Here is a 21,871-nt window from a genome sequence, read left to right as displayed (position 1 = left end):
GTGTTATTATTGTTGTTGCTTCATTAGCACTACTTTTTCTCACACAATAGAACAAGGACTTAGCACTACCAACATTTCCAAGACTTTCTGAATTACATTTTCTATGCAAATAAATAATCACAGTGAAATACAATAGGTAAAGAATAATGTACATGTAAAAATAATGTTGTCAGATTATAACTTTTCGACAGGGAAACCTGTAACAGGTTTTAAATCAGATGCCAAAGAGCGAAGTTGGCCAATTTCTTGTTGAGTGAGTCTCCAACCCAATGCACCAGCAAATTCTTTAGCTTGCTCTGCATTTTTGGCTCCTGGGATGGGAACAACATTATCCTGTGCAATCAACCAATTGAGGACCACCTGTGGAAGGTAACAAACAAGTCAACAGACCAGAAATGATCAGTGCAAAAAATATCCTCTATTCAATGAAAATGATTACCGAGAAAAATAAGTGGCTTTCTTGTTTATTTTTTGGTGTTTGATAAATAAACAGAAAATAGCATTCTGAAAGTATTTGAATATAATAATCTAAGCAAACAGGTTGGCATGGGGCTAGGGATGTGGGGCTTCTGGGGATGGAGTAATGGGATTGGGGTATTAGTATAAAGTGCCACTAATGAAACTTATTTTCCTATGTCAACTAGGAAAGTCATTTATCATTTTTAAGGAAGTTGTTTTTATAGAGAATATTTTCAAAAATTTGACCAACCAAACATGGGAAAAAATTGAATTTTCATCCATACCAAACACACCCAATTTCCCTTAGCCTTTTCTCCTTGAGATTTTCCAAGGACTGCCCAATTAATGACTACCACATTCACTCTTAAGTCATCCAACCTAAAATGTACTAAACTCTGAATGGCTGAAACTCAAAAGTGAACTTGAACTTTTCTAATGATTATATAATTCTCAAAGACCACAACTTACAAACAAAAGAAAGGTCTCATTTTGATAAAAAAGATTATTATACTAAGCTCGAAGGCTTTTTTTCTTGATGACCGAGAAATCGATGAGGTCTAACTGCCGCATATTCTGAAATTTGGTGGATGATGGGTCCATCTATGCCCTTTTTTTAAATAGGTGCATCCATCTCTATCCTTCTTCACTTAAATACCACATTTTTGTGGGTTCACACTCATGACATGCGCCTAATCCACACATCACATGTTGCTGCTAAAAAACGTGATGTTTGGGATGGAGGTGATATAACCAAAGTAAATTACAGCTTATACTATGATTAGTGTTATAGCATTCCAAACAAAGCCTACAACTGAAGAATTAAGCTAGACAAAGCATGAGATTTTCGAGAAACAAGAAGGATATACCTGCGTTGGAGTCTTACTGTAGCTTTCTCCAATCTCCTTTATTCTATTTATGAGTGGCTGCAACTGCAAGTGCACAAAGTTCTTGAGCCATAGGAAGTGAAATTCTTAAAAATTCTACATACAGTAAAAGCTCTTACTTTGGTTAAAAATTCAGGAGTATATATCTGTCTGCGAGGTCCAGTAGGAGGATTTTCTGGAGTATATTTTCCAGTCAAAGCTCCTGCATATGTTGGGACACGTAACGATTTTGGGCCACATAATCCGAAGACAAATTAACGTGAATTTTCTTACTTTTAAGTTGAAATAGAAAACAAGATTGATTCAGGAACACATCATTATCATGGTTCAACAATAAGTTCTTTGAAGCAAACTGCATAACATACTGGTAACATGGTATCTCCCCTCCAAAGACACCAAAAAGAGAGCAAATAAGGGACAAACAATTGCTAATCAGTAGCTTCAGCAAACAGACTGGGGTGTGCAGCTTGGAGAGACATAATTTATGTTGTAACTTAATTACCCGCAGTAAAGACACAACCTAGCCTCAGCGGAACATGTCAGTTGAAGCAAAGGCAGTAGTGGACCACAACTTACTGTTCATTATGAAGCAAGAACTCATCTCTACTAGTCTAGTAGTATACTTCGGTAAGTTTTCTACAACTCAGAGATGCCAAGGATAACAATCTAAACATGACAAGTTCAAGCTTATTGCATTTAATCAAAAAGGAAGGTATAACATAAGAGTTATAACTGACTTCATACGCCAATAAGATGGCGGGAGAGTGGCAATTGTGTAGTTCCCCCCATTTCATCCGTTGAAAATTGATATAGAAGTCTGAAACCAGCTGGATGTATTCAGTAACCCCTTTATCTAGGCTACATTAGCAGTTTTTCACTGTGATACATGATGGTTTGGAAAGAACAATTAACTATGTATTGTCGTCTAAATTTTGGTGCCAAATGACTGGGACAGTTGACGGTTGCTATGGGGAGGAATTTTCAGCAAGTCTATATAGTTTTCAGTAGAAACTATATACATGTGCGATGAAATAAATCATTTATATATACATGGGTGACAAAAGTGCAGGAAACCAGCTTCCAAATTTATGTTCCATAACAGCATAAAACCTGATTATTTCTTTCATGTCTGGTTCATTGAGGCCGTAAATTGGATCATTGGTGATTTCACAAGAAAACAGTTGTACAGACAGAATTAACAACTGCACAATCAGGTTTTACCTTGAGCAATGGGTGAATATGCGATCAACGTGACTCCCAGTTCATCACAGGCAGCTTTTACACCATTTTGCTCTGGCAACCTGTATATCAGACTATAATTGACTTGATTTGAAGCTAGTGGAATACCTCTCTTCTTCAGCTGCTCGTATGCACTGCGAAGACGCTTTTCTGTAACAAAAACTATTTCCGTCGGCCAGATATCGTATGTAGCGGGCAATCTTTTTGGTCTTTATTTTTGGTAAAAGGGGAGAATTTTGGTTAGTTTGACAGAGTCATATTCTCATAGCACCTTTGATATGAAAACAATCTGAAATATTACTGGGCAGGAGAGAGAACAAAAAGTAATCATCCAAAGTACTGTTCAAACATTTGAGTGACTAGAAACAACAGGTATACCACTATAGTTAGATACTCCCACAGCTTTTACAAGGCCCTGCTCCACTGCATCTCCTAAACCATCAATATAACCTGAAAAAGGATTTGCCAGCGCACTAAGCTTTGTCTATGTTAAATGTGAATTATAAACTAAATCGTTGTCAAAAAGTGCATCTGATTAGTTGAATTGTCCAAGGGCATCAGACATGACAAACCTTCATTTCCCCATATTCCTGGCCTGAGATTTAGACCACGAAAGCTTTTATCAGCTATTGACTGTTCGTTTAAGAGAATTACGGAAAATTTTCCAAAAGGAGAGCGCTCAAGAAGCCTACCAGTGAAGTTGATAAAGATCAACTGAAGAAAGTTCCAGACGTGCAAGAGAATCTTTTAGGGCCGCTAGGACACTTTGACGGCCAAGCCTCCATGGTAATGCAGCAAATTTAGTTGCAACAGCAACCTCCAACTCTGGATCTTTTTCTTTTCTTTCCTTGATGAATCTGAAATAAAACAGTAACTTATATTGGAGAAACAACAAAAGTGAAGAACATGCAAATTGATATTCTTTTGTCCAAAAGTAAAATTAATGAAGATTTAGAAGAACTCAAAGCTCACCTTCCTAGTAGTGTTTCAGAATTTATCGCACCGAATGAGAACTGCAAGTAGAGCAAATAGTGGTTTTCTTGTGATTGTCCACTTTTTTTGTACAACTTAGCAGATTAAAGAGAATTGCCAACATTAAAACATTTCCCACCCTTGAACCATAAACCTCAGCAGTATCGATGAATGTTATTCCACAATCAATGCTAGCATCAAAAGCAGTCTTTGCACCCTTCAACTTCTTATCTGTCATCATATCAGTATAAAAAGAGAAACATATTGTTTCTTATAATAGAGAAACTGAACAAGGTAGGTAACAGCTCAAACAAAATAACTAAGCCCGGAAAATTAAAAAAAGTGGCTGACATTTCAGATGCTATTAGTAATTACCATAAGATCTTCACAAAGGGGGAAAAAAAAAGAAAGAGGAAATTGTTACATCCTGTGTGGTTCCAGGGTATGTCCAGTTTTTCATTTTCTTCTTTTAAGAAAATTCAAAACCTTGACTCGTTTTTTCTTTCTGTTTTGAAGAAAAGTAGAAAACATTCAGAGTTGGATAATGTTGAAAAGCTCCAAAGTATTTTAAGGTTTTCCTATTTAAGATAACCAGGCAAGTTCTGCATGAAGAAAAGAGATTGAGCCTCATTTTGGACAAGTATTCACTAATTGACTGACAGTTCTTAAATCTAGGCAGTCCCTGGCACGCTTAGCTCTCCATATCTCCGTCTTCCAGGCACCATAGGTAGCAGAAACGCATCGTTAAGCCCTTTCTTCATCTCATTAACTTATAGCACACACTTAGTTTTTAGGTGCATATCTATTTGAATATCTTTGAGAAAAAATGCTTTTTGTTCTCCAAACGAGATAACTTTTCACAGATGAAGCTGGAAACGGATATTTTCTAGAAAGTGAAAATAGAAGGAAAATTTTCATTGGACGTTTTGCAAGAAGAGAATAACAAGGAATCGCAAAGTAGAGCTTTCTAGATTATTGTCCTAAATCTTTTTTTTTTAAATTTTTGGTTTAAGGTTGCTCGCCCGCGCTTGCTCTAGGGATCTAATCAGAGACAAACTTGGATTTGGAAATTTAAAAGTGGAAAAGGAATTTTCGCTTGTTAGCCAGAATACATGTGCACATTTTTTTCTCAGTAAAGGCAGACTAAGCTATAAAATCTTTTCATACAAAGAGCACCCCAGTTGTAAAGGATTACACTGGGTATGTTGTTCTTGTTGTTTTAATACAAAGAGCCCCAAGGGCTATGGTTTACTTGTAAGAGAGTAGCCTTTGCTGTGTGGGTTAGGCACACATCAAGAGTTTGAACCCTGCAGTATACAATAGTCTGGTACTTAAATTGAGAAGGGTAGAGACATAGACTCATTATCCACAGAGTTTTGAATAGTGCACCACAGGCCCCGCGCGATTTCTCGATTATCAAAATTTAAAAAACTTGGATGAACAAGGAGGGTAATAAATTGGATGCTACTAATGAGAAAAGGATAAAATATATGAGATTTGAATCAGCAAATCAACTAATATTAAGGGAAATGTTAGGATCCATGAAAGCAGGGAAGACGATATTCTAAATGAACAGAACCTGTCGCAAGGGAAGCTTGGAATGTTATATTAAATGCAGGGAACTGATGACAGCGTCAAAAGAAGAAGTATACTTTGGGTCGTCAGAACAACATTCAAGGACTACACCAATCAGATAGGGAATCCACAATATGCTTCAATGTTTGTTATGTTTGCTGAATCAACTCTAGATTTCTACTTGTACTGCTTCTTAGACGTTAATGTAGCCCGGAGTAACCTCAGTTGTTTCTAACAAGTTTATAACTGTTATGGCAATTGCAACTTCAATATCTACATTGAGGAAAAACAATGATGACGACATTGTCATAAGATAGAGACCAAAATAACTATCTCCTTGTAGACACGTAAAATTTATTGGATCAAATTCATATAAAATTTGAATTTGATCCATATTTTATTGGGTTTAAAATTATTTTGGGCTTAAAAAATAATAAGGCCATTTTATTCCTCATCAAGGTCCATCTCACCTTGAAGCCCAAACTAATCAAGTGACGTGGCATCCCAGTCAAATCCAAGATCAATAAGATGTTGCCACATGTACAAATGATGTGGAAATCTCATTCAAATTCAACAACCAGTCAAAAGGCACCAAGTGTCAAATGACATATTTCGGCCAATCACAAGCAACTAGGCCTACCCCTACAACTATAAATAGGGGGTAACATAACATTCTAAAGGGGGGCGGAAAAGGGGATTCTAAAAAGAGGATTCTGCAAGCATTGGAGAAAGCTCTGCATTGACTACACAGCTCTTCAAAGAATTGACTAACGGAGTTCTGCCCGGAGATCAACTTGACAAGACGAAGTGTTGTCTGACATTCCTGGAGATCCAAACACATTTCTAGGAAGTTCAAATCATCCTACATTCGAGAAACACACTATTGATGGCCCTCGAATCACGGAAAAGGCTTAGGAGAGAAGAATCAAGAGAACAACAGAATTACATTCCTGGAGATCCAAACACATTTCTAGGAAATTCAAATCATCCTACATTCGAGAAACACACTATTGATGGCCCTCGAATCACGGAAAAGGCTTAGGAGAGAAGAATCAAGAGAACAACAGAATTATAACAACAGAATTATACTCACAAGATTTATTTAAATAAAATTATTATTTTTGTTTATTTTATTTTTGTTTGCAGTTAATTTCAGCTTAACGAAAGTTTGTTGCGAACAAATTTTGGAACGCCCAGTGGGACCAGTTCTGCTCTTCATCTCTACCTTCTACAAATTGAAAAATCACAAATTCAACTACTACAATGGACTTCAGAAAAACCAATAAGTTTCGTGCAGGAAGTCTACTACTGTCAAGTCTACTGAGATCACACTTGTTGGCTCCATCAATCTACACAATCTCAACGCTTGTGCTTTGGATGGATCCCAATACTTCACCTTTTTGGAGATGACGAAAAGGAGAAAATCTCAAATTTCGACTGTAACTACAACCCCTGGGGGCAACTTTGCATTTATGTTATCAGATGAATTGTCTGTAACTTTGGAGAATCTGAAGACTTCATGAATTCTCCAACTTCAATGAAAGTCAACACCTTCATGGTTGATGCAGTTGACATGGATGAGAAGTTTGCAATGATGGAGCAAATCATTGAAGCCTTGAAGAAGTCTATTGATGAGAAAGATCATCAAATCGCCCAACTTATGAGCAAGTTAAATCTCTACAATCCTGGAGAGTCAAATTATAATCTAACACCACGAGAAAAAGTTGATGGTGAATCTCTCATCAAGTCAAGTGACAATCACTGCGATGATCGATCCGCTTCAGTGGCTACTCTAACAGTTCAACAACTGCAAGATATGATTGCAAACACCATCAAGGCACAATATGATGGTCCGTCACAAAGTTTCGTAGGATACTCAAAGCCGTATTCTAAGCGAATCAAGGGTTTACCAATGCCAATTGGATACCAACCACTAAACAATTTGACGGAAAGGAAAATCCAAGGCAACACATAGCTCATTTTGTTGAGACTTGTATCAATGCTGGTACACACGGTGATCTTTTTGTCAAGCAGTTTGTTCGCTCTTTGAAAGGCAACGCTTTTGATTGGTACAAGAACTTGGAGTCTGGATCAATTGATTGTTGGGAGAAACTAGAAAGTCAGTTCCAAAATCGTTTCTACAGCACCTGTCGTACGGTCAGCATGATGGGGTTGACAAACACAAGGCAAAGTAAAGATGAGCCTGTACTGGACTACATAAATCGCTGGCGAACATTGAGCTTTGATTGCAAGGATCAACTTTTTGAAACTTCCGCAGATGAAGTTTGCATTCAAGGGATGCGTTGGGGCCTTGTGTATATCCTTTAAGGAATTAAGCCTTGAACTTTTGAAGAATTAGCTACGCGCGCTCATGACATGGAGCTAAGTATTGCAAGTCATAGAATGACGTCACCTGTTTTTGATCCTAGGAAAGAAGTCACGAAATTCAAAGACTCGTCTGAAGATCAAATTGGGGAATCTATGACGACAATTGTGAGTTTTACGAAGGCCTCCACAAGACAAAAGCTAAAAGAGGAAGCTCTAAAGCAACAAATGCGAAAGGTGAAAAATCAACCAATCTTGAAGGAGTTACAAGCAAGAGTATACCCTTTTCCTGACTCTGATGTTCCTGAAATTCTTGACGAGTTACTAGCCAAAGAAGTCATTAAGCTTCCTAAGTCAAAGTGACCAGAAGAATCAAACAAAGTCGACAATCCTAAGTACTGCAAATTTCATCGCATTATTGGTCATCACACCACAAAATGCTTCATCCCGAAGGAAAAGACCATGACATTAATGCAAGAGGGAAAGATCATCATCGATGATGGAGATAGAGTTGATGCAAATCATGTTAGCACCGAACTGGAACATAAAAAAAGTTCAATTTCAAAAGTTCTACAACCCATGTGCTCTGTGGCATCACCTAAAGGTAAGGAAATCATCATGCTACAATTTAAGAGCTTTGACCCAATTGAGGTTCCCACCATGAAGAAAACAACAAGCAAATCCATGCAAAACGACTTCTCCAATAGCAAAAATGGTGATACTTGGACATTGATCGCTCGCAAAAGAAAAAATGTCAAAGGGCTTCTAAACTCCAACTTCTAAAAGTCGACACAAGATCAAGTACAAATCTGCTTCAACCAATAGGGACAATATATACCAAACTGAAGTGCAACAATACTCCATTACAAAGGGTTGGAAGGAAAGTCAAAACGCTACTTGCTGCATGAGCTTAAACTACAAGTCAAAAATGCTCCTCGATGCACGAGCTTAAGCTGCAAGTCAAAATGCTTCTTGATGTACGAGCCTAAACTGCAAGTCAAAAATGATCCTCCACGCACGAGCCTAAACTGCAAGTCAAAACATTCCTTAAGGCATGAGCTTAAACTGCATGTCACTCGTGGCCCGCATGAGTCTAAACTGTGAACGGCTCTCTAAAAAAAAGAAGAAGAAGAAAGAAAAGAAAAGAAAGAAAAAGAAAAATGAAAGAAAAAGAAATTCTTTCAAAAAAAGAAAGTAAATTAACTCATCATTCCTGAACTACGTTATGACTTGATCCTCCCGAGGTACGTAGGCAGGTTAGAGTATTTTTACTCTAAGTTCAGTCATGAGTTTAAAAAATAAAAAAAAGAGGAAAAGCATGTGTCATTATTTGAACATGGCAATAACACTTTGAATTGACATAGATATCACATGAGGATAGACATTCCTTCGCTAAGTTTACCACAGACATGCAAAGGTGAAGAGGCTAGCAAGACAAAGCGGATTTCGACAACACATTTGTATAAATCCGTATAGATATTCACCATCATTTTTACATATGTAGTAAATCTTAGAGACTTCTCCGCAACAAAAAAAGACGGCTCATGATTCAAAGGCTCCTACGTCAAGTTATGAATTTTCTATCATAGCCGCTCAAAGTTGCAAAATAGGCCATCAGATTCCGAACTAAGCCGACTTTGATGACGTATTTGTATAAGTCCATAAGGGCGTTGAGTGTGGTTTTTATGTATGTTGTAGATCTGCGAATCTACTTTCCAACAAAAAAACGGCACCTGATTCTAATACTCCTACGTCGAGATACGGAATTTATCGTGACGCTGAAAAGCTGATAAAACTAGCGAACCAAGATTAGAGAATCGGTTTTGGGGCAATATCTGGGACGATTTGGGTGCAATCTGATTATGATTCCCGCGTGAGACGTAGCTCTACGAATCTAGTTTCCAACGCAAAAAACGGCTCCTGATTTCGATACTCCTACTTCAAAATACGAAATTTATTGTGACGCTGCGCAAAGCTGATAAAACAGACGTATTAGGACATTGAATTCCATTTTTATGAATCAAACAACTCATATTTTTGTTCTTCCATCGGAGAATAAATATTTTTGTGGATGTGTGCCTAGTACATGCTCACTAAAGCTAAAAAAGGGCAACTTTCAGAGTCAGATCATTCCAAGTCACTTTTTTATCAAGCAGTAAGGAGATAATGCACCAAATGATTCAACATCAATCATGTCGACCTTTTTGGTCTGACATCAAGACCATTTGCACAAGTCTACACAAAAAAAAAATGAAGATGGAACATATCTACAGTGTTGACCGGATGAAGCTTTTCGATTTTATACAGATTGATGCCAACTACGTGAAACTTCAATCTGGCAATAAGTGTCGGTATCAAAGGCACGATGCTTCGATGTGGCATGATCAACATTGGGAGAAACACATCAATTCAGTTCAACATGGTTGATATCGATGTCGATTAGCATGAATTTGGTTGTCAACCATTGATCTTATATGCCGAGATGTAAGGAGTTTTCTATGCCAAGATTTAAGGAAGTAGGCACAAATTTTCTTGCCAAGGATTGAAAAGAGTTGCTCCGAGTGTCCGTTTCCAAGTCGTGAGAGGGAATATTGCTCGCCAAATCCTCGATAAAATGGGTGAAGCACCTAGTTGTTGCTCATTGAAAACTGTGACTCGATAAATGATGCCTCAAGTGATTCCTGACCAATCATCTGGACAATGTTTGTACATGCTTGGTGTGATATCGACACCACTTGCATTTTTTCATGAACCTATGAAAAAAAAGAAGCAAAGAGGAGTGATCACGAACATGCTATCTGGAGTCACGACATGACGACTTATAGCGTCAACTTCAAAAATTGATTCTTGTCAATAAAGAAGGAGTTTGACATTGAGTTTTGGATGTGATGATTGAGTTTTGGATGTGATGCAGCAATACAAGTTTAGTCTCTCCAGAACTAAGTCGTTCAACATATGAACATTCCTACAGTCAGATATGATTTTTACTCTGTGAGTGTTTGAAGTTGAAAATCAGGAAGACACTTCATGTACTTCTTCGGTCAATGTTGCGGGGAGGTTGTATCCTTTGCGTGACGTCCCACCAATGCTGCCAAAAAGGTTGAGGTGCACCAGCGGTGTTTTCCAAATACACGGTCACAAAGAGGCCAAGAGATGTCTTTGCAAGGGTTACAGATTTCAAAAGATTGTGGTTGATGTGATTTCATAATATCTCCTTATATAGAGGCTCCTATGAAGAATTTTCAGTTCGTGTACAAGAAATGTTGTGATGAAATTAGAAGATGAGAATCCTTGGGAATTTCAAATTGCCAAACAGTTGAAAAATTACCATATTGAGGAGATTTCTTTGGAGGTGACTTTAATTCTTTCTTGAAATCAAAGGGAAAGTTAATATTTTTTTCCTGTTGGTACATGAAACCAAAAGGGAAGTTGATATTTTTCTTTGGTACATAAAACCAAAAGGAAAGTTAATATTTTCCTTTGGTACAAAAAATCAAGTCAACTTTTTTACTTCATACGTGCAATATGTCAAGTGAGAGGGTTGTGTTGATCCTTTTAATTCAAATACATTGGGAGGGTCACATTGTTGTGCAAGTAAAAACTACTTAAATAAATATTAAGATGGTGATTTCTCATGGTCATACTTATCCAAGAAGAGTAAAAAAAAATGTACTCGATTGTGGGCGAAAAATAAGGATCACCACAGACAAATCGTTGGTTGCTTTGACGAAACCTTTCACGACATGAAAGTTCATGGAAGATACTTTACTTAGACCAATCACAAGTATTGGTCTAACTAGGATGCACCGATGAAAACACATTCATGAGTACTTCAAGTCTCGCCACCAAGTTTCGGCAAGCCTACACGGCGACAAGGCATGAATTAGGGGGCATCTGTAGACACATAAAATTTATTGGATCAAATTCATATATATGAATTTGATCCATATTTTATTGGGTTTAAAATTATTTTGGGCTTAAAAAATAATAAGCCCATTTTATTCCTCATTAAGGTCGAATCTCACCTTCAAGCCCAAACTCATTAAGTGACGTGGCATCCCAGTCAAATCCAAGACCAATGAGACGCTGCCACATGAACAAATGATGTAGGAATCTCATTCAAATTCAACATCCAGTCAAAAGGCACCAAGTGTCAAAGTGACATATTTGGGCCAATCACAAGCAACTAGGCCTACTCCCTACAACTATAAATAGAAGGTAACATAACATTCTTAGGGGGAGGGGGGGGGACGGAAAAGGGGATTCTAAAAAGAGGATTCTGTAAGCATTGGAGAAAGCTCTGCATTGACTAACGGAGTTTTTCCCGGAGATCAACTCGACAAGACGAAGTGTTGTCAAAGAATTGGCTAACGGAGTTCTGCTCGGAGATCAACTCGAAAAGACGAAGTGTTGTCAAAGAATTGACTAACGGAGTTCTGCCCGGAGATCAACCCGACAAGACGAAGTGTTGTCTAACATTCCTGGAGATCCAAACACATTTCTAGGAGGTTCAAATCATCCTACATTCGAGAAACACGCTACTGACGGTCCTCGAATCACGGAAAAGTCTTAGAGAGAAGAATCAAGAGAACAACAGAACTGTACTCACAAGATTCATTTAAATAAAATTATTCTTTTTGTTTATTTTATTTTTGCTTGCAGTTAATTTCCAGCTTAACGAAAATTTGTTGCGAACACTCCTAACTATCTTCAAGGGATTAGAAAGGAAAAAGATTATCTAACAGCGGCAGTAATTCCAGTAGCAACAGTAACTAACAGCAATATAATTTTATAAAGGACATGTAAATAGGATTGCTCTGGTCCATAAGAGATAACATATTTTTTCTGCTTTGCAGGGCTTCCCGGTCCATAATTGCAATAACAGTTCAATTTTTTTTTTTGCTTTGCAGATATTCTCAACTCCACTTCCTTGAGCATTCTTTATTACAACCTCTAAGACACCCTGTTCTAGAAGAACAAGCTATGTGATTTGAGTATATCCTTCTCTTTGTGTTGCAGGTCAAGGTCTCCTGCTTTGTACCATCAAATGCATGTTCATATTCTTCATACATAAATCTTTCGTGGAGCCACTTTTCATCATAAACATGGGATTCTCTATCAAACAAACACTTTCTCTTTCAAACTCTTAGTTGCTTGATGAAATGCTAGTCTCAGTGATGTGACTAAGAAAATCTCATTAAGCCAAGGGAACATAGAACAATGATACTTTTGGTCTCACTACATTAAGATTGACCTGAATTTATGACAATTGGGGTTCATTCCAATTTACTTATACTAGGTTATTCATTCTGGAAATTTAAGAGATAATACATGCATAGAGATCTGGATACTCTTTGTAAGACTGTACTTGTGAACATTACACAAAGATGCAATTGGGGCTCATTCCAATTTCCTTTTTTCTTGAAAAGAAAAGTCGCAATTCACAATCAGTTGGCGCATTCCCATCAAGCGGCATTCAATACCAGCAAACAAGACCATCTTACCTATCGTTAAAATTTCCAGAATGAATAACCTAATTAAATCCATGACTAACAATAAACAGAAAATACTAAGGAAAAGAGCGGCATAATAGCAAACTTGAACACTCATTTTATACAAAAAAAAAACATACCCAGTGTAGTCCCACAAAGTGGGGTTGGGGAGGGTAGAGTGTGTGCACACCTTATTCCTACCTTATAGGTAGAGGTTGTTTCTGATAGACCATTGGCTCAACAAAAAAAAAAAGAAAGTCCAACGCAGTCCAGCAAAAAGAAATCACTAAAATGCAAGAAACAATAGATAGTAAAAGAACATAATAGAACAGTGCTACAACAAAACAATATGATAGTCCAAGTAACAGAAACAAGACATATGTGTGACCAAAATCGAAGGACAAGAAATTACAAGATCATTATTACGACTACTAGTATGGATGAACACTCATTTTATACTTTTCCACAGTACCCAAGCTTAGCGCAGAATCAGTTCATCCCATAAATGAAAGCAGGATTTAGGAATACTAATAACTAATAAGCAAAATGACTAACCAGCTTATCAGAATTGCAGTAACTGTTATAGTATCCCCCAACCCCAACCCCCACCCCACCACAAGAAAATGCAAATAATGAGATAGTCACAGTTTACCAAATTTTCCAAAAAGTCTGTGAATTCCATTACATTTCTGTAATTTTAACAGCAAAGAAAAAACTGACCATCCCATTCAAAGTTGTTCCAATAGCTGGTGTCACCCCAAGACCAGGCTCCAATTCCAAGCTTAGTCACCTTCAAATCAGACCCACCAAGCTTCACCTTGTCGTCTTCTATAACACTGCTCTTAGAAGTTACTGCTCTGATTTTCTGACCGCTCCTCCTCTGGCTCAATGAAAACAAACAGCCACTGCTAAAATGCAAAGCCATCTTCTACTTACAAAGAACTTTCAAGAATCCAAAACACACTGTAATTTTTGCAAGGAGAAACTGAATGGCTCTTTTCAAGAAGTTTGTAGCATGAGAAGATTGGTGGCACGAGTAATGGCTTTTGTTTGTACACGTATGCTGTTTTCTTTTTTTCCCTCGTACGGTTTATGGCTAGTTGGCTCCCAAATCTTCCCACCACATGAGGTTGCAAATCCAATACGTCCACTGTCACACCTAAAAGATTTTATTTATCTTAAGAAATAAAATTGAAAAATTACTCCTTTCCCGTGTTTGTCTATTTTGACTTGCAAATGGTATTTAAAAAGTTAAGAAACTTGAGAAAGTTTAATAAAGGCCAAACACAACATATACCTCCAACTTATAATCATCTTTCACTTTTACATCTCATATATTTATTTTAAACAACTAAAATAACTATAAAATCTTTCACTTTGACATCTCAAGTGAATGATATTTATTTTAAACAACTAAAATAACTATAAAATATGTTATTTTGGCACCTTTCATCATCAACTCTACCACGGATCTCAATCGCTGCCAACATGAATTAAACGACCAATTGATTTGTGCCAATTCATTTTAAATTGCCACATCACTATATGCACGTACAATTATTTTGTTTTAAAAAAAAACAAAACACATGGCAATTATGTCCAATGAATTAATGACACATATTTTTTTGACCAAATAATTACAAAAAAGCCCCCAACAATGTCTTCCCTACGCAACCTTCTTTGAGCTTAACCTCTATGAATAAAGGTTGAATTTTTCAAAGAATGAAAAAATACTTCCTTATTCTCTAAGGATGATAGATCCGCATTAATAGCTTCACGAATTTTAGACACGTGACTAAAAAAAATTGAAGGAGAAGACAGACCATTGTTCAATTAGAAAATTAATGAACACAGAGAGGCCAATGTTCGATTAGAAGGAGGTTGTTACGAGCTAGATTCTTGGAAAATCAGCAGCAGGTTCATGGATTCCTTCTTTTACTGAAAGTTAGCAACGGGTTCCTAATTTATTCAAATTAGGAACTCAATTTTATTAATTTTTTCATTTTCTCGTGCACATATTGTTCCTAATTTATTCGAATTAGAAACTCAATTTTATTAATTTTTTCATTTTCTCGCGCACATATTTTTAGACAAAAACATAGTTATATTGTTAGTAGTGATATGAAAAAACATTCAAATAAATTATTCTCTAAGAGATAGAGAGAGTTTGGAAGCACCATTAAAGGATCTTGGGCTTGAAAAAATGGTGAAAAGTAGTGGGATGAAGAAATGGAGAAGAAGAAGGTAAAATTAAGGGAAAATTAAACGAAAATGGGACAAAATAAGGCTCCCATGCGCCTAAAATGAGAGTGTTATAAACTCACTTTGCCATGTCAGCAAAAGGTGCCAAAGTGACAAAGTTTATGGCTACTTTAGGTGTTTAAAATGAACACCATCCACTTGAGGTGCCAAAGTAAAGATCGTGCCTAGTTGAGGTACCTGTCGATGTGTTTGGCCTTTAACAAAAGAGTCTTTTAAGTCTATTGGTGACATTTACCAAAGAAAAGGGTAAAATTCCATTTTAAAAAAGTGTAATTAAGATAAATGGGATCAAATAACATTTTCAAAACTTGTTAATCTTTTTCAAAATACAAATCAACCAACAATTCTAATTAATATGTAATAAAAATACAAGGTCATTCATTTCCCAACAGTTTTCAAAAAATATCTCACAATAGTTTCTCTCCTTCTCTCTCAACTATCAACTTTTTGTTCCAACAAATTGCCTTAAACCCTTCACAACAAATCAATTTTGTTACCATTTTCGACCACATCAATTGTTATTTTTTGATTTCCTTCTTCCATGTAGCCGTCATTTTCTCCTTCTTTGCATGTTTTATATTTGTTGTTTTTTTTTTTTGTAAAATTAGAACTTTTTAGTTAATGAAGAAAAAGAAGAACTTTAGTTGTATTATCTTCAAGTAAAGGTTAACAATTTTAAATTCTGATGCTAGAAAAAGTAAGAAGAACTCGAGAAAATCCTAGTTTGTGGTAGTTGTTCTCTTACTATGGTGATTGATGTAAATGGGGTATCTTTTATGAGTGAAATATGATTTCTTCTTATTGTTCTCATTCTCGAACATTTCTATAAAATAGCACAAACATGAACTTTGACATTTTTCGTAGATATTTATTGTGATAATTTTATCTTGTTGTTTGTGTTGTTGTATTGAATCACTTCACTTGGTATTTGTTAGTGTTATCGGTGAATGTTGGTGTTGGTGTTGTTGGTATTGTTAGTTTTCTTTGTTTGTTTTATTTTATTGGTGTTGTTTAAGCTCTGGTATATTTTGTTTTGTTGATGTTGTTGGTATTATTGATGTTGGTGTTGGTGATGTTGATGTTGGTATATTGGCAAAAATAAAAACATTGGTGTTGTTCAAGTGTATGTGTATGGGGGGGGGGGGGGGATACAACAACTTGGTGTTGTTGGTGGTGGTGTTCTTTTTATTGTTGATATATAATGATGCCCAACAAATGTGTAATTTGTTGGTTAACTTGCTTGATTTATTCCAACAGATGACCAATATATTGCAACAGATGGGTCATCTATTGGAAGAAATCAAAATAGGTCCTGCTATTGGTTTGATTTCTTCCAATCTGTTACAATAGATAGGTTATCTATTGAGGAAATCAAAATAGATTTTCCAACAGATGAACCACCTATTACAATAGATGGGTCAGTTGTTGTTAAATCACTTCACCTGGTATTTGTTGGCATTATTGGTAAATTTTGGTGTAGGTGTTGGTGTTGTTGGTGTTGTTTGTTTGTTTTGTTGGTGTTGTTTGTGTTCTAGGTATGTTTTGTTTTATTGGTGTTATTGTTGGTGTTGTTGTTGGCGATGTTGGTGTATTGGGAAAAACATTCTTATTGTTCAAGTGTGTGTCTGTATGGTGATATAGCAACTTGGTGTTGTTGTTGATGTTGTTTTTGTTGATATATAATGTTGCCCAATAGATGTGTAATATGTTGGAAACAACTACATATCTATTGGTTAACTTGCTTGAATTATTCCAACAGATGACTAATTTGTTGCAACAGATGGGTCATTTGTTGGAAAAAATAAAAACAAGTCCTGCTACTGGTTTAATTCTTTTAACAGATGACTCATCTAGTGCAACAGATGGGTCATATATGTTGGAATAAATCAAAATAGGTCTTCTAATCGATGACCCACCTATTGCAACAGATGGTTCATCTGTTGGATGAAATCAAAACAGGACTTGCTACTGGTTTGATTTCTTCCAACAGATGATCTATTTGTTGTAACAAATGAGTCATATGTTTGAAGAAAGCAAAACAATCTATCTACTAGTTTGATTTCTTCCAATAGATGATCCATCTGTTGTAACAGATGGGTCATCTATTGGAAGAAATCAAAATAGGTCTTTCAATAGATGACCCACCTATTGTAACTGATCAGTCATCTGTTGGAAGAAATCAAAACAATCTATTACTAATTTAATTTCTTCCAATCGATGACTCCTCTATTGTAATAGATGGGTCCTCTATTAGAAAAATCAAAATAGGTCATCCAAGAGATGACCCACATGTTGCAACAAATGTGTAATTTGTTGGAAGAAATCAAATCAATAGCAAGATTGTTTTGATTTCTTCCGTCAGATGACCATTTGTTGCAACAAATAAATAATCTATTGCAACAGATAGGTCATCTGCTGCAACATATGAGTCATCTATTTCAATAGATGGGTCTTCTGTTGAAAATATTTTTGTAATGTATTGTATTTATTAAATTCTATTATCTTTTGTTTAATATTGCACAAATCAATTGTAATATTTTTTTCTCTTATTTGTAGATAAAAATAGCTCTTAAAAGAAAAGAAAGTGGATCAACTTCTAATAAAGCAACCAAAGAGGCTAAATTACAAACACCATTAGAAGAGCTTGTTGAACAAGCTCTTCACAAAAGAATGAAGTATTACCATCTATAGGGAATGATGATTTGGAAAGAGATAGAAATATTGCACAATTTACTGAAGGAGATGATGTAGAAAAGAAAGTTGAGGGAGATGAAGAAGAGGTTGTAGAGGGGAAAAATGAAAATAAAAATGAGGAAGAAGATGGATATAGTGAGGATGAAGATGATGAAGAAAGTCATAAAAGAGATGAAGAGGAAGGTGAGGATGAAGATGAATCAGAAAAACAAAATGAAAAAAGGATGAAGTGAAAAGAGATGATGATGATGTTGATGATGATTTTGTTATACATGAGCGTAGATTAAAAAGCCAGCATGATCTTGTCAAAAATTTAAGTATTGAAAAGTTTGAAGTTTAGATGTCTATAGATAACCTTACAGATTTGACTAGTGATTTTGTAGTTAAATCTATCATAGGTAAAAATTTTGATATGTTTAGGAAGATTTTGAGGGATAAAGAATTGGAGGATTATTTTAAGTCTAGTTGCTTTGAATAATTTTTTGATCTACCGGAGGACAACAATGCACGCTTTCGAATGACATGATATATGGTCTTCTTAAGCGCATGATCAAGTATAAGGGTGATGATCAAGAATTGAAGGATGAGGACAAGAAGATAAATGAAATCAGAATAAACTACCATGGCATGAAAGAGTTTGCCATAGTGACTGGACTGAGATGCCATTCTCCATTTGAACCTCTTCCCACAGTAACACCCTTAACAAAGTCAAAAGCAAATAGGACACCAAAATCAACATCAAAGAAAGGCAAGACATTAACCAAGCCATCTACCAAAACCAATAAAGACAAAGGAAAAATAAATGAGTTGTTGACCATTGTTGGACCTAGCTACAAAGCTAGGTCGTTGATAGTTGATCTCTAGAATAAAAAGTTTCTGAAGAAGCACAAGGAGCCATTGTGCTTAGTTTGGTTTGTGCATTCCATTTTATGGGAAAAGACATCAACAAAGTCATAGAACCTGAATTGTTGGTGCTTGCTCAGAATTTGGAGGCATTTAACAATTATCTATGAGGATATAAAAGCTATTTATTGATTGTCAAATATTCATTAACAAAGTTTTCTTCAAAGACGATTAGCTTATACGACTTTTCTTGGCCTTTCATGGTAAATTTTATCGCGATTTCTCCAGTCTTTTATTTATTTATTTATGCTATTGAATAATTATTCATACTTTTTTTTGCATCATGTTTACATTTTTATGCTTGGGAATTTGAAGTCATTCCTCACCTCCGACAGCAGGTCAAGGACTACTCGGATGAGGTTTCTCATCCAACAATCCTTAGGTGGTTATCTGCCAAGAATAACTCAAAGATGAATCCCCTTGATTTCTTCACCACTTCTAATGATGCAGTAAGTCGTCTTTTAAATATAATAATTTTACTCGAGGAACACATTGAAATAGATAGCTCATCTATTACAACAGATGGTTTATCAGTTGCAACTTATCTCTTTAGATTTCCTATCTACTACAACTAATGCAATATATGGGTAATTTGTTGCAACAAATGAGTTATCTTTTGCAACAGATAAGTTATCTACTGCAAAAGATGGTCCATCTATTGTATAAGTTCTCTGAACCTATTAACAGAACCCAATCTACCACAAACTAATTATCACGACCCAAACCAGGGCCTAGTCGTGACAAGCATCTCAAGTTCGCCAAGGATCGGAGACCACCCCCATTAGACTAGCCAACCAGAACATAATAAAACTAACATTGGAGGAGTTTCAATCATATAACAAGATAGAGTTGATTTTCGAACATATAACAAAATAGAGTTGAGTTTCGAACATATAACAAGATAGAGCTGAGTTCCGAACATATAACAAGATAAGGAAATTAATAGCAAGAGGTATCTAAGAATCCACAACACAATTCACCCATACTTTGTTGTCCACAAAGACTCTAAGAAACCAAACATCAACCAAAGTCAGGACATGCCCCCGACCATATCCAAAAAACCACCGAAATAGTCTAAGACAAAGTAAAGACAAGACCATGAAATGAGGGTCTTCTGGAGAATGAAAGATCACCACTTCAAAATAGACCAGCAAACAAACTAGAATCAACTATCACTGCATAAGGAAATAGAAATGTCTTCAGACCCTACATCATGTGCGAATACAATATCTGGGGACGGTTAGCGGGGTGAGTGCTAGCATGTAACTCAGGAAAGGGATAAAGTAATTCCATGATCAAATCAGTCCAAAATCATTCAAAATCAATGCACACAATCATCTACACATACATATATATAATACGTTGGGATAGAGAACAAGGCTTAGCATGAAAGTTAAAATATTAACCTAGACTGTGTAGCTCAAATCGTCATTTAATACCCATAGGCTATATGGGTTTAGCTCTCAACCTGCTGAAAGGTCTCAGTGTATATTAGCCGCATGAATTAGGGTATCGAGGAAGGCCAAGGAATCCATGACCCTTTGCCAATCCAGGATACAAATATATAAAGTGTGACACAAGAGCATGGTCATTAAGACCAACCCTCACACCAGAAAACGTGGATTCCCAGTATCAGTCCCTTGGGACCTTCACTTTCATGGCTCAGCTACACAACCCCCTTTAAGCCCAATTAAAATATTTACACATTCTCATTCGTTGAACCAATAATCATCCATTAAGGCATATACTGTTGGTATCGTTATACTAATTACGCTTGCAAACTAATATCATCATGCCATTTTAAGTATCATCACTTGGGGGAATACACTACCCCATAAGTTCCAATCATTCATTTATATTGGTGAATCAATGACCCCCTAGGTTTAATTATTTACCCACATGATGGAATCCACGACCCCCAAGGTTTAATTTAAAATCATTTATGTTTCATTAGCCTTTTTGCAAAGCAACAGTTCCAAAAGAAATTTCAATATGCATATACTCATGTTTCAAAGCCAATTTCATAAGATTGGATTGAGGTTATTACCAATTCAATTACCAAAATTCATCAAGTTAAGGGAATCTATGACCCTCATAAGTTTATCAAATGATTTTGGCGGAATCCATGACCTCCTAGTCTAGTCACCATGTCCATGCACCCAACGTGTTCCAAAAATCCATTAGCAAGCATAAACAATTGCATTCAAACAACGAAAATCCAATTCAAGTAATAATCATTCCAAAATCCTCAACCCAAATTAAAACCAATAAAATTAAGTTAAATGGGTAACAATTAAACACATACTTTTAACAAAATAAACTTTAGAAAAGAGATACATGCCTAAAAGTATTGAGAATTATGGAGGGAAATCACCAATTGGAGCTATAGAAGCCAAATCCTTTGAAACCCTAGTTGTTTTTGCCTTAGGGATTTGAGAGAGTAAAAATTAGTTTATGATTGAGTAATAAGGATTTATGGGGTCCGTTAGAGTATTTTAGGTCATGGATTTTAATTTGGGAAAAAGGAAAATGACCAAAGTGCCCTCCATTAAAATACTTAAAATTGTCGCTTAGTCGTTACCGGTCACGTGATGACTTATGATGTCTGGTTATAAATTGTCACAACGACTCATAGTCTGGGCAGAGACAAGGGGCACCCTCACTGTTGACCCTACGAGTTGTACCATACGACTCATAGGGTCCTAGTCATACTCAGGATAGAAATAATGGACCAACACATTGGTGGGACCAAGAGTCTGACCATACGACTAGTAATATCTCCCCACGACTCGTGAGGTCCATGTCATGACGTCCACAGAAAGTTTAGGAACCTATACTGGTCACCCTACGAATCGAGCCCCATAACTCGTAATGAGTCCTTACGACTCATGAGACGAGTTGCCAAAAATCTGAGGTGTCATATTACCCCTCCTCCCCTCTCTCCAGGATCATAATGAGGAGTCAAAGTATCTATTAGAATGAATGTAAGACTAGAATGCAATCACAAATTCTTTAACAAAGTCAGAAAACAAAGAGAGCAGGAAAACACACACCTTAAGCACGATT

At 36.2% G+C, this 21,871-nt stretch overlaps 1 protein-coding gene across 1 annotated transcript; it reads right to left on the bottom strand.

Moving 5' to 3' along the window:
* Positions 1-74: 74 nt before the first annotated feature.
* Positions 75-14,159, bottom strand: LOC107878078 (uncharacterized oxidoreductase At1g06690, chloroplastic). The gene is made up of 10 exons (XM_016724954.2): positions 13,667-14,159; positions 3,694-3,785; positions 3,555-3,595; positions 3,275-3,439; positions 3,155-3,177; positions 2,961-3,032; positions 2,565-2,732; positions 1,463-1,545; positions 1,326-1,388; positions 75-360 (listed from the first exon to the last, which is right to left on the bottom strand). The coding sequence occupies exons 1-10, from the start codon at positions 13,869-13,871 to the stop codon at positions 175-177; spliced, it is 1,098 nt and encodes a 365-aa protein (XP_016580440.1). The 5' UTR covers positions 13,872-14,159; the 3' UTR covers positions 75-174.
* Between the last annotated feature and the right edge of the window lie 7,712 nt (positions 14,160-21,871).

This window comes from Capsicum annuum, chromosome 7 (genome assembly GCF_002878395.1).
Source record: "Capsicum annuum cultivar UCD-10X-F1 chromosome 7, UCD10Xv1.1, whole genome shotgun sequence".
NCBI lineage: Eukaryota > Viridiplantae > Streptophyta > Magnoliopsida > Solanales > Solanaceae > Capsicum > Capsicum annuum.
The sequence above is the reverse complement of the archived record's forward strand: the minus strand, read 5'-3'. Positions and strand labels throughout refer to the sequence as shown.